This window comes from Rattus norvegicus, chromosome 19, assembly GCF_036323735.1.
Source record: "Rattus norvegicus strain BN/NHsdMcwi chromosome 19, GRCr8, whole genome shotgun sequence".
Lineage (NCBI taxonomy): Eukaryota > Metazoa > Chordata > Mammalia > Rodentia > Muridae > Rattus > Rattus norvegicus.
Window position 1 is genome coordinate 60,617,438 of NC_086037.1, and position 13,065 is coordinate 60,630,502.

General features: G+C 46.5%; 1 protein-coding gene across 6 annotated transcripts in view; it reads right to left on the bottom strand.

Moving 5' to 3' along the window:
* Maf (MAF bZIP transcription factor) overlaps positions 1 to 4,708 on the bottom strand; it is a 362,946-nt gene extending 358,238 nt beyond the window's left edge. For 4 of the 6 annotated variants that reach the window (XM_039097958.2, XM_039097956.2, XM_039097957.2 and 1 more), the window contains exon 1: positions 2,637 to 4,708. In XM_039097958.2, the coding sequence (XP_038953886.1) occupies positions 2,637 to 3,742 (1,106 nt within the window). In that variant the 5' untranslated portion in view covers positions 3,743 to 4,708. Of the gene's footprint in view, positions 1 to 195; positions 1,835 to 1,974 lie in introns of those variants that run through there. The other 2 variants (XM_006255696.5, NM_019318.2) reach the window with 2 other exon arrangements.
* Between the last annotated feature and the right edge of the window lie 8,357 nt (positions 4,709 to 13,065).

Consider the following 13,065-nt stretch of genomic DNA (forward strand, 5'->3'; position numbering starts at 1 on the left):
ATTTGTATTTATATTAAATACATAATGACTACATGATGTCAAGCTCCTCAACTCTCAGAAGAGCCTAGAATTTTGCCAGCAATTCCTGCCTCCGACTCCCCTGTTTAGAAATCAAAGAGAATGCATTTTGTATTTCATATCCAAGCTCCAAGACATGGGACCCAGTTAATCTATACACTAAGAAACGGAACAGAATCAAAAAAAATGCAGTTTATTATTGTAGATTATTCTTTCTCTTGATATAACCAGAAATTGAAAATGAAAGAGAAGCATGTAGAACGTCACGCGTGGTTAGTTAGTAACTCAAGTTATAAAACAATTTTGCACAGCAAAATATGTAAAAGAAAAGTAACTGACAAGATTTTTTATATTTATTGTGGTAAGATTTACTTTTCTTTCTTTCTTTCTTTCTTTTTTTTTTTTTTTAAGACAGGATGTCAGTCCCTGAAAATAACATTTACTGGTTATTGCCTTTAAAACTGTGGATTTTTTTTAAGTTACAGAAAATCCAGTTCTGCACCACAATACAACTGTAAAAAATCTGCATCACCTTAAAACTGTGCAGTAATGCCATTTTATAACTGCATAAATTTTATTAGCGTTCTAAACAGTTTTGCGATTTTTTTTTTTTGTATTATATGCTTGCAGGTTATATCTTAGTGCAATTCAGTCCCAAATACTTAAATTTTGGAAAAAAAACATACAGTTTGAATGTAAAATACCCCTACAGATATAAGCAGGGGCGTTTCCCCCTTTTAATACTTTGGTTTTCAATACAGTCCACGGTATAGCAAGAACTACACATACCCAACTTATATTTAAGTTGCAAGCACATGCTTCAGAAGCTACTTTTAAAACAGTCCCCTTGCAAACTCTACCCCCCTTAACATCACAACAGTAAACGATTTAGTGCATCGGTCTTTAAAAAAAATCTACAGCTACACAAACCTAACTCTTTCAAATTTTATCTATAACATTCCTTTACCTGTAGCATACATTTTAACTGGGCTAACAGATTATAAAAACTAGAATTAAATTATATGCTAGAAACCCATAGCATTCCACATTTGACAATGACCAAAAGCCAAAAAAAAAAAAAATAATAATAAAATAAAACAGAACCAAAAAATAATTGGGGCAGATTTCTTTCTTTCTTTCTTTTCGAAGAAAATTTAGACTGCTTTTGGCAACAGCGTAATTTAAAGTGCCCCAAAGCAGGCATAATTGTTTCTAAAAAGAAAACACTTAATTTATGCTCTGTAATATTTGCCATATAAAGTTATAGCCCATTCTGCTATCTTTGACAAGGAATGCCTTCAGTGCATTTACAAAGGGAGGCTGAAGTTCATAGTAACTCAGAGCAGTCAGGAGTGGAAGCAAACTTTCAAGGGAAGAAGGCTCTGGGGTAGTACTTTTTCTGTTGTTCTGAACTCAAAAAAGTCATGAGGCTGTAAATCAAAAGTATGGATGTCATGCGCTAAGTCTTCAAAAGTCCATTTCCAAGCCAAAAGGGGACAGAAAAGGAAAAAAATAATTATACCATACATGTCCAGCATGCAGGCTTTTTTTTTTATTAATATAATGTCTCTTTCCCATAATGTCTTTGAAACTGTTAATAGTTCGTTGTCGCTAAGACAAAGTAGCAAGCATCGTAATGCATGAGATGAGAGGAAGTTTGTTTTTGTGTTTTTGTTTGTTTTTAATGGCAGGCTAAACTTTCAGATTTGGCATCATAAGGCCAAAGCTCCCAAGTCACACCCAGAAGGTTGATGCAGCCTTGATTGTGGCAGGTTCAGGAGAGGCTTTAATTCATTCAGTTTTAGCATAACAATGCCTAAAAAAAAAAAAAAAAACCCGGTGGAACTCAGCTCGCTGCAAGGTCTATAGCATTTCACATTTTTTTCCTTTGCAAGCTCAATCAGAAGAACTCAGGAGGAGAAGAAAAAACCCTGCTCTTTTTTTTTTTTCTTTTTTCTTTTATCTCAAGAACATGGTGCAGAGGGAGGGAGGGCAGAGGCTGGGAAACACAGCAAGCTCCAAAAAAATTAGTAATAATAAACAAAAACAAAGAAGAAAAAAGAAAATCCAAACAAAATAAAAAAACACACACACAGAGAATGAACACCAGCTCATGAACTAAAGAAGAAGAAGAAAAAAAATATACAGGCGCTTGATGGCCGGGTTCAAAGGTGAGTTATGTCCTACATGAAGTATCCTGCTCAGATCTTTGACCCTTGTGCAAGTCCAGGGTATGTGTGGGGTAGGCGGTGTAAAAAGAGTAATAATAATAATAAAAAAGACCAAAACAACCAAGCTAGCAAGTTACAGGGGAATTCAGGTTGGCAATCCATGAGCCAGATACCCTTTCCCTCCCCAACTCAAAAGAGCCACCACCACCACCACAAGCTTGCTGTGTGTGTGTGTGTGTGTATGTGTGTGTGTGTGTGTGTGTGTGTGTGTGTGTGTGTGTGTGTGTGTGTGTGTGTGTGCGTGCAGGGCCAAGGGGAGCAAACTCGCCAGGGGAGGGGGCGAGGTGGTGGCGAGCGTGGCCCTGCAAACTGGCAAGCCCACTCAGGAGCCGGACCCCCACGGAGCATTTAACAAGGTGGCTAGCTGGGATCGCGTGTCACACTCACATGAAAAATTCGGGAGAGGAAGGGTTGTCGCTGCTCGAGCCGTTTTCTCGGAACCCGCTGCTCACCAACTTCTCGTATTTCTCCTTGTAGGCGTCCCTTTCGCGCACCAGCCTGGAGATCTCCTGCTTGAGGTGGTCGACCTGCTGCAGCAGCTGGTTCTTCTCCGACTCCAGGACGTGTCTCTGCTGCACCCTCTTGAAGCGGCAGGACTGGGCATAGCCGCGGTTTTTCAGGGTCCGCCTCTTCTGCTTCAGTCGGATCACCTCCTCCTTGCTGACCCCGCGCAGCTGCCGGTTCAGCTCACGCACCGACATGGTCACCAACTGCTCGTCCGAGAAGCGGTCGTCGAAGTGCAGGCCTCCCGCGGCATGGTGCGGGTGCAGGGCGCCCCCCGCCCCCGCCGTGCCCCCGCCGCCGCCGCCGCCGCCGCCCCCGGCGCTGGCCGGGCCACCGCCGCCCGCGCCACCCGCGCCGCTCGCAGAGGCGGACGCGCTACCCGCGGCTCCCGGGGCGCCGGCCGTCGGGTGGTGGTGGTGCCCCGTGGCGTGGTGGTGGTGGTGATGGTAGTGAGGTGCCCCGCCGCTCTGCGCGGCGGCCGCGGCGATCACGGCGGACACCACGGCGGCGGCGGGGCCCATCTCCTCGCCGCTGCCGCCCAGGGAGGCGCCGGCGCCGGCCCCCGCTGCCGCGGCCAGCTGCTGCGCTCCCCGCGCATAGCCATCGAAGCCACCCTGGAGCTGGTGGCTATTGCTGATGAGCGCCTCGACTGCGTCCTCCGGGCTGAAGCCCAGCGCCTCCGGGTTGAGCTGCTGCGGGTAGCCGGTCATCCAGTAGTAGTCTTCCAGGTGCGCCTTCTGTTCGCTGCCCGAGCCCGGGCTGGGCGCCGAGAAGCTGGGGGACGGGGGCACCGAGCTGCAGGGCGTGCTCATGGGGGTGGAGGACAGCGAGCCCCCGGCGATGAGACGGCCGCACTGGCTGATGATGCGGTCGGTCTCCACCGGTTCCTTTTTCACTTCAAACTTCATCAGATCGAAGTCATTAACATATTCCATGGCCAGGGGACTGGTGGGCAGGTCGGAATTGTTCATTGCCAGTTCTGAAGCCATCCTCCTGCCTCCGCCACCGCCGCCGCCGCTCCGCCAGATGGGCTGCAGGAGAGGGGCCAGCGGGCTGTGCTGGGTGGCCAGCGGGTGAGCCAGCTTGCCGGGCTAGGGCGCTTCTAGCTCGCGCGGCGGTGGCTGTGGCCCGAAAGCTCGAGCGTGCACACACCCCCCGCCCTGCCCGCAGCCCCCCGCGCCCGCCCTCCCTCCCCCCTGCTCACGCCAATGTGCTCTCTCTCTTTCTCTCTTGCTCTCTCTCTCTCTCTCCCGCTCGCCCCGGGCCCCCTCCTCGCCTGCTCGCCTCTCTGAGCTCCGATCCCGGGCGCTTCAGGCTCGGGAAGGTCCTCCGCGGCTGGCGGTGGCGGTGGTGATGACAGCGGCAGAGAGGATGCCGGAGGAGCCCGGCCCGGTGCGCGGCGTCCCCGGCTCGCCGCTCCGCTGCGCGCTTTGCATAAGGAGGGCTCGCCTAAGCCGGTCGGGGCTGCAGGCGGGGCGCGCGCGGCGGCTGCTCCGGGGTTGTGTGGCGCGGCGGGTGGCTGTCCCGGAGGCGCGGGCCTCCACACCGGGGTGGTTAACACTTCACGCTTCTCTCCTCTTCTGCCTGGCTCTTATGGTTACTATTATTATTTTCTTTTCTCTCTCCGGATCCCTCGCGTGCGCGCGCGCTCTCTCTTTCTCTCCTCACCCTCTCCCTCCGTGCAAAGTGCAAGACCGAGGTGCAGGCCGGCTGGAGGCAAGGGAGGGGGGAGTTTAGTTCTTTCTTGCCCTTTTTTTTTTCTTTTGGTTTTGGTTTTTCTTTTCTTTTCTTTCTTTCTTTCTTTTTTTGCTTTAAAGCAAAATGGCAAAGTCCTGGACCAAGGCAAGGCCGAGAGCAAAAGGGTGGGGGGAGAGGCCGAGCGGACAAGCAGCTCGAGCTACAGCTCCGAGATGAAAAAAGATTTTAAAGCCTCTGATCCAGCGAGAAGAGTTTAAAGCAATTGCTGAGTTTTATAGCACCCGTGACGTCAGGTTCAAATGGGAAATTGACTGGCACTCTCCGCCAATGGGAGGCGGCGAAAGCGGCAGCGATTAGCATAATAGTATAGAAACAAGGAAACTTTTCGGAGCTGTCAATCACAGCCCAATCAGCTGACTGTCAGCTGGGACAGGCTGGCTTAACCCTTGCGGCGCCGCTGCTGGGGCGCAGCCAGGGAGCAACATCCCCCACCACCGCCCCGTGCGAAGTTTAATGCACCAAGGGACAGAGTTTACTAAAAGGGCGGCTGGAATCCGATGGTAGGACCCGGGAGGAAGGTTTGCTTTCTTCAGAGTTTGAGAGAGGCCTGCCCGACTGAACCTCTGCTCTCACGCTGCAGCGAGCGATCCGCCAAGAACTCCCTGGTCCCCTGCTGGTCCCGCACCCTAACAAGGTGTATTCATTCGTCTTGCAGTTTTCGATCTTTGATTCACCCTCTGCATCCTTCGTGGCCGTTGAGGGGTGAGCCGAGTGCCTTTCTTCCCTGAATCGGACGCTCCGGGGGCCAACTTGACTCAACTCTTTGTCCCTCCGCAAGTGAGGTGATCAGATGGGGGCGCCAAGGGTGCGGGGACCCAGAATGCGCGCGGGGCTCACTGAGCGGTGCGCCTGCAGTGTTATTTTTTTGGATTTCGCGCGGGGAAGAAAGCCTGTATAACTCTTAAAAAACCAGGGGGCCTAAAGTGTGTAGGAACTAGCTGCCCCCTAGCATCCTCTATCATTGGAGGGACAGACAGAGCGACGGTGCCAGCAAGTTGATTCTGGGATGCTTTAAGCCTGAGCCTGGTTATCTCAGGCTCAGCCTTCAGGCTCAGGACTCTAGCCTGGAGTCTGGCTTCTGAGAATCATATTCAAATCATTTTCTCCTCTCTCCTTCCTTCTCTCTCTCTGCCCTCCGTGTCTCTCTTCTTTCCCCTTTCCAATCCACCACACTTTCCACTTGTGAAACCGGAATCCCGCTTGAGATGCCCCCAACATACACCCAGACCATACCATCCTCATATGAAATTTGAACCCTGTTTATCAGGGTCCGGAGCGCCCTTTGCACTCCCACCTCGCTTAATCATTTGGCATTTAGAACTTGGTGGTGAAGGGAGGGGGCAATACCCCAGAGCCCTCCCAGCTCCTTTCCAAGGGTTAAATTTTAAACCCATATTTTCCCCCTTGGGACAAGTCCGGAAACCCAGAGTGGGGGCGGGGTAGGATTGCCCCCTTCCCGTTGCAAATGCTAATAACCGGTTCAGTTATCTAGATTGATTTTTCCAAAGCTATGCAAAAATATTTGGGGGGGCATATAAAAAAAACAAAAACGAAAAGAAATTAACAACTCTTTTTCTAAGATTTTAAAGCGATAGGCAAGTCAGAAGAGCGGAGACTGAATGGGGGAAAGCAAGGTTGTCTGAAACCGCCTTATGTTTGGAAGAATGGTTCACCTGCTTGGAAATTGGGACTATTGATTCCTTCGAATAATGAAATGCATATGGTGTTGATCGTATTTATTTTAACTCGATTGGGGGGGGTGTCTACGAGGGTATGCTTAAAAAAAAAAAAGCCGAAAAGACTGCAAAAGAATTCAGATTAAAAACTATTGTTGGAGAGTTGGTTTTTACCTCAACAGCGCCACCTTTCGGCAAAGGTTAGTTGAAAAGTGATCTCTTTCTGGGTTTAAGGAAAGTGCAAAGACTCCGATTTCCCGGTGTGGAAAGGGGCAAGAGGCACAAGAAAGCTAGTTGGACCACAATGGGAAAAGCCAACCTTGCAGAGAAGGGGCTCCAGAAACTGCGAGCAGGTGCCGCAATCTCTTTTCCTCTAATGCTTCCTTTCGTTGCTTGGGAAGAGTTCCATAGACGACAGTCTTTAGAGGATGTTTTTCTGGCTGAGAGACCTGTGCCTGTTGATGCCATGTAACAAGGGCCCAGGCTCTTTCAAAGTTCTGGGAAGAATTTCCAACCCGTTTTGTGGCAAAACCCACAGAGTTAAAAGTTATTTAGGAGATAGGATATAGGATATAGAGTATAGGAGACACCTTTCCTAAGTAAAGTTACTGCTGTGGTTTAAGATTGTTTATCTGAAGAGTAATTCTCAGAAAATCCTGACTTCAGACACTTAAGTCATATATTAAGCCAGCTTCGTGAACATTGCACCTAAGTGTGGTCTCAAACCCGCCCAGAGCATTCTTGGCTGTTTATAACGAGGCCTTAGGTGTCATTCACTCCCTGGCTTGGGACACCAAGTGTGTACATTTCCCATCTGCAAACTCTGGCACCCCTATTGGTAGACACCCTCGGAGAGGTGCAGAGAAGTCCTAAAGAGCCTGTTGGTATTTTCTAGACAAGCTATCCATACACTGTTAACTGCAGAGCTCTTTATAAGGGGGGTTTTGGATTTTATAGGAATGTTTTGCTGGGGCAGCATGAACTGTCTTTAATTTCAGTTTGGGGAAGAAATGGTGAAGACCATGTCAATCCTAGGCAACCTGAGAGACTTCTGTCTTTTCTTTCCTCCTTTTAAACCATGTTTCACCTAGTAATGAAGTTAAGGGATTATAGTGTTCATTCAAAGGAAAAGGCAATGTTTAAGATCACCTAAGTGCCATGCTGGTTAGACATTTCTAGGTCTTTCTAAAAAATTATTAGACACAGATGCCTACAGTTTATGTTTTTGTGTATGTGAATATGCATCTTTAGAAAGATTTGTTTTTATGATAGTGTTTAGGCACTAAGGTTTTGTCAAACGCTAAAAAGCATACTCCCCACCTTTCAAAAATATATGTTTTGAGCCAGGAACACAGAGATGGCTATAGTTATAAATAGACATCATCTCATAAACAAAAGTTGCTGATGAAAGAGACCGGGCCCTATAGGTGCACGGCCACACAACTAATTATCACACATATGTACCCTTTCTGGACATTCAGGGACCGTGTGTGGCTAGTTGACTGTCATTAGCTATACATTGACTTTTTCTCTGACCACCCCCCTTTTTGTTTGGAGAGCCGTTTACAGTCTCTCACTTTTGTTTGAAGGAAAACGAGAGAGAGGAGGTCAGAAATATTTTCTAAAGACATGTAGCTGGAGCGCTTTCAGGCTTAGCACCGAGGTCCCATGGTTGTCCCCCTCGCTCCATTGTTTAGCAATGCACAGGAGGTGTCTAAACATTTACAGTTCGCTGTTAGCGGCGTTTCTTCGATAACAATTGCAAGCTCTCATTTTAATTTAGTCCCATTCAGGTTTCTGATTTCCCCACAATTACAGCAAGCTACAGGGCTTGTGACTTCTTTGCTTACACTGTTTGCTTCGACTCTAGCCAAGCCAATCGAATCCAAATACAATATGAACCCGGGCTCTTGTAGATACGTTACTCATCTCAGCCGGCTACGTAGCAGTTATTTAGAAAACCATGCGTTTGTCATTTATTTTTTTTTTTATCATGTCAAGCCAGGAGAGGAAGAGAGGAAGAGAGAGAGAGAGAGAGAGAGAGAGAGAGAGAGAGAGAGAGAGAGAGAGACGTTTGTCATTATTGACCAAGTCAAACCGGTAACATTAAAGTTCCTGCAAGCGATGAATATTTATAAAATGGCTTGGATGGGAAGGAGGGCATCGGGCTGGCCATGTAAGAAGGCTTGAAAACATCAGAAACCACAATCATAACTTCAAGTTGATATGCACATAGCTTCCTGGGAATCTGAGGGTGTAGCAGGCCTTTTGTGTCTAAATGGCAAAGATCGGGAGCTAAGAGGAACATATTTTTCCTGATCGTGAGTTACTACTGCTCAAATGCAGCCTGTTTAAATCAGTCATACAGACTCTGAAGTGAGCCCGATGTAGCTGGAAGCTTCTGAGGGCTTTGTTTATGTGCGAGCTGATTTTTACGGTGCCGAACTAACCGGTGTCCACTAAATTTCAGTAGGAAACCGACTCCATTGATCTGAGGGAGAGTTCCGGAGAGGACTGGAGTGATAAGACATGCTCAGTTCCTAGGTCTAGTGTTAGATAAATCCTTTTGGCTGTCTTCACTTAGCAGGGTAAGTAAATCACAGACTGCTGTTAGCAGATTCATGGGAGAAAATTAATAGAATCAGACAAGATAATCTGATAACAGTAAAATTGCTGAGGAAACAGCCTTGGCTTGCTTGCATCGGAGAGCGAGAAACAACAGTCTGATTACAAAAAAAAAAAGTCGTTATGAATAGGTGAGTTATGGGCAAAATAATCATCAGGGCAATTCAGTCTTTATTAATTTTTCTCTCTTTAAGCAATTCGCAGTTGCAAGCTAGAGCCATTCTCTTTGAAGACACGTATTTCATAATTTTTATTAGAGGTAATTTATTATTTGCGTTACCTGTATTTACCTCATAATTGAACATTTTGCATTCAAATTTATGTAATGCATTATGCCTGAGAATATATTTCTGCCCGATTAGCATAAATAGTCACTTCATGAATTACTAACAAAGTTTATCTTAAAATATAGGTTTCCTTTTATTAAGCTGAACACAAACATATGTACAATAAATCCAGATTCTTTTCTCCTAGTGCAGTTAGAGAAAGCAAAGGCTAGACAAATGAGACTCGCAGGCGAGCTTACTTCCAAGGGTAGCATTAGGATGGGGGACTGTAGGGAGCAGGGTGGGAGAATGGCAGAAGGCTCTGGGCTGCTCAAACAACCCTAAGGCTATTTAAGGTATTTGAAGAATACACACAGAAAGCCTGGCTTCTCATCACCACCACCAAATATATTCACGACTTATACCTGGGAGGGTGGAGGACTGGGAAGGCAGATCAGTAGTCTCGGCAGAGTTTGGGGGTTTGGTTTAGTTTATTGCTATTTTATTTATTTATTTTTTTGGCCCTTCAGGATTCTTTCTTAGAATATCATCCACGTGGCCTTTCGGGGTTCTCAAGGGGTGTGGAGAACTCTGCCGTTCTGTGAGATGACACCCCAGGTTTTTGCTCATCTCTCTTCCTTTTCTGTACCCTGCGGACCTCAGGCATGGCCTGGCTGGCAGAGGCTTTAATTTAATAAGTTGCTTTTGGGACGCATGACCACTGGAATAAAAGGGTTTCTTTGGGTTTCGAGCAGTAGGCAGGGATGTAAAATGCAGGAGCTCGGCTCTGTGCTCTCGACATTCCAAATTAACAGATTTCCACACTTGACTCTTGTTGCCCTTTCTTTTGTTGAGGCATAGCCATCTCTTCAGATTTTTTTTCCCCTCTTCCTTCAATTAGAGACTGCTTGGTCTCCATTTTTACGTTTGATCCCATTCTCACTTCTATGGGGAAGGGAGGAATTGGTCTCCAAAGCATTCAATCCTTTAAAGATTTTTATTGTCTTCGGGTTAAACATGATTTTTTTTTTCTTAAAAAAAATTGCCTGACAGATGAGAGACAGGGGCCCGGGGGTGGTATATTGAATCCGTACACTGAAAAGAAGAATCCTTATGTAGGCTGTGCCTTTCTTGGTGGGTTATTCAGGACACCTTGGTGATGGGGTCAGCCATGTAAAGTGCCGTTCACCTGGTCATAGGATGCTGATACACTTGTGTCAGAACATTGAACAGCCATCCGACCTAGGGAAGAGAATGCAGTCCTAGAGTAAATCCATTGCACTTAGATGCACACAACTTGTTTCTGATTGGGTTTGGTGGTGGTGTGCTGCAAGGGGGCTTTGACAGTCCTGTTTCGTGTTGTTGTTTCTGGGTGTATCATGGGTACCGGGAGGTTTCTCTTGTACTGTTCTGTGAATGTCACTCTGTGCTATCCCCCTGTAGCACCTATTATGAAAGAGGCTTCCTCATCCCTGTGCAAATAATAACTAAATTAAGATTGGTAGACTGGATCACATTTTATTCTGCAACTTTCTAGCTCTGGTGTGCATTTTTGTTGACTAGGCATTTAAGTAGAAATGGAATATTGAATAAAAGAGGTGCCAGGCTTCACCCCAGGCCCTGGATCCTGTTCTAGGGTGTCAGTCTCTGTCATATTTAGGGTACAGGAGTCTGAGTTTTGCAGAATGGAATCATAGCACGGACATTGGTCCCTCTTTGTATTCTCTTTAGAATATATCCATGCTAATTAAAACAAAACAAAACAACAAAAAAAAAACAGACCCTAAGTGCCTCTCTGTTTGAAAGAAGAATTTTCTGAAAGAAATTGGATTTGGGGCCAAGGTGCTTGGAGATGTCCAATCTAACAGTTCTCCACTGCGTAGAGCACATGGTAGTTTCTTTTCAAGCCAGAAGAGAAGAAAGGAATATTGATTTCCTTTGTGTTGTAACCAAACTGATGTAGGTATAAATTATTTTACATTTTTTAATGGAGAAGGATCCATGAAAGTCAAAGTGCCAAGGACCTACAAGAGTCTACACGTAATTCTAACAGGTCTGTGTTTACCTGGGGGTGATGAGGGGCTCACTTCCCACAATTTTGTCTCGGATCCTGCCCATCCATTTTTTTTTTCAAGAGCTTTTGAGGTCATCAAAATGCTCATCAAAGATGGCTCAGTGGGTAAGAGCGCTTCTGTGCAAGCAAGCCTGGTGACTCCAGTTCAATCCTCAGAACCCACTGTGGAAAGAAAGAACTGATGCCTAAAGATTGTCCTCTGGCCTCCACGGGTAAGTTGTGACATGTGCATGCTCCTACACACACACACACACACACACACACACACACACACACACACACACAGATATTAAATAAATAAAAAGTTTAAAAATGCTTTGTGTCTTCTCTTTGAGCTCCAGGGTCAAACCCCTGTTCCTGTACATTAGTCTTGATTGTGTTGATTGTGTGCTCATGTATATGAGTCTATGTATATGTTTATGTGCACTGAGAAAGTTCTAGCGTGCTGCAGGGGGATGGGGAGATCGATACCCTGTCCCCGCTTTCTGCTTCCTCTAAACACACTGCTAGCATTTGTTCATCTGCTTTGGTTTTAAGAGTCCCGTTGCCTAGTTGCTGACTCTTAGGTAGGATCCCAATCACTGCTGCTGCCCTCTAAGGGTTTAAGCCCCTGACCTAAGCTCAATTGCCCAGGCAGCCTTCCCATCATACAGCAAATGGGACACTCCGCCTCCAGGCTCACAGCATATCTGCTCCTACTACAGACCAGCATTTCACAAGCTTCTCCATCAGACACATAACTCCAGGGACTGGTATCACATGTATGGTGATGGGTCCAGGCTATCACCGGGCCCCAGGCTGCCTCTCATAGCTCCTGTATTCTACTTAACCTTCTTGTGCTCAGAGCCTTGGACAGCCCTCCAACAGAAATGAGCAGCAGTCCCCAGGAGGCTCTCTCTTCACTCCAGCCCTTTTCTTGCATTTCCTCATCTCTTCGCATAAAAACCGTAATGTTGACCAGTTTTAATTTGCTTCCCAGTTTTGAGGCAAATGAAATCCATGTTCATTTATTTGTTAACCTGCCTGAACCAGATTTGTATACTGTGCTGGAGTGCTGGAGATTGTGACTAGGAAATGTCTGGTGTAGCCTGGGGCTGCTGGAGAGCTAGAGAGCTGTGCAAATGGTTGATTCTTTAAAGTTCTTCTAACTCTGCTGACTTGTTAACACTTGAAGGACCAAAGTCCTGGGCTTCCCAGGAGAGACTGTCCCTCCACAATCCATCAGTAACTGCAGAAGTGATTCATTGGGTCATTCATATCACTCAGTGGACATTTCAAACAAACACAGCCTGTTGGATAAGTGTGTGTGTGTGTGTGTGTGTGTGTGTGTGTGTGTGTGTGTGTGTGGTGTGTACATATGCACCTTGTCAGATGCCTCTGTGTGAGTATGTAATTGTGCATGTGGAGCCAAAGGCACAACTTTATCTCTTAGTCCTCAAGTGCTATCAGCTGAGTTTCTTTGCTGTTTGGGGCAGAGTTTCTTTCTTTCTTTTTTTTTAAAATATTTTTGGAGAATTTTATACACGGATACTGTATATTATTTCTTCCCTCCCTCTCTCTGCCTCTCCCCTCTCCCCATGCCTCCCTTATTGAGTGCATGGCTGTTTACTCTTTAATTATTGATGTTTTACACATGTGCATGCATACACGCACACATGCACAAACACACACACATGTACACCCACACACATACATATGTACACCCCCCTACACACACACATTTTTGTTCCTGTGTATATATATATTTAGGACTCATTGCACAGGACTGGATAACCGAACAGGGGGCACATACCTGGAGAAGACCGCTTCTCCCTCTCTCAGCCCCACTAATTGCCTATAGGGTTTATTATGGGCTTGGAACTTGCCAAGTGGGTTAGGCTGATTGGCCAACGGGCCTTAGAAATCTCTTTGTC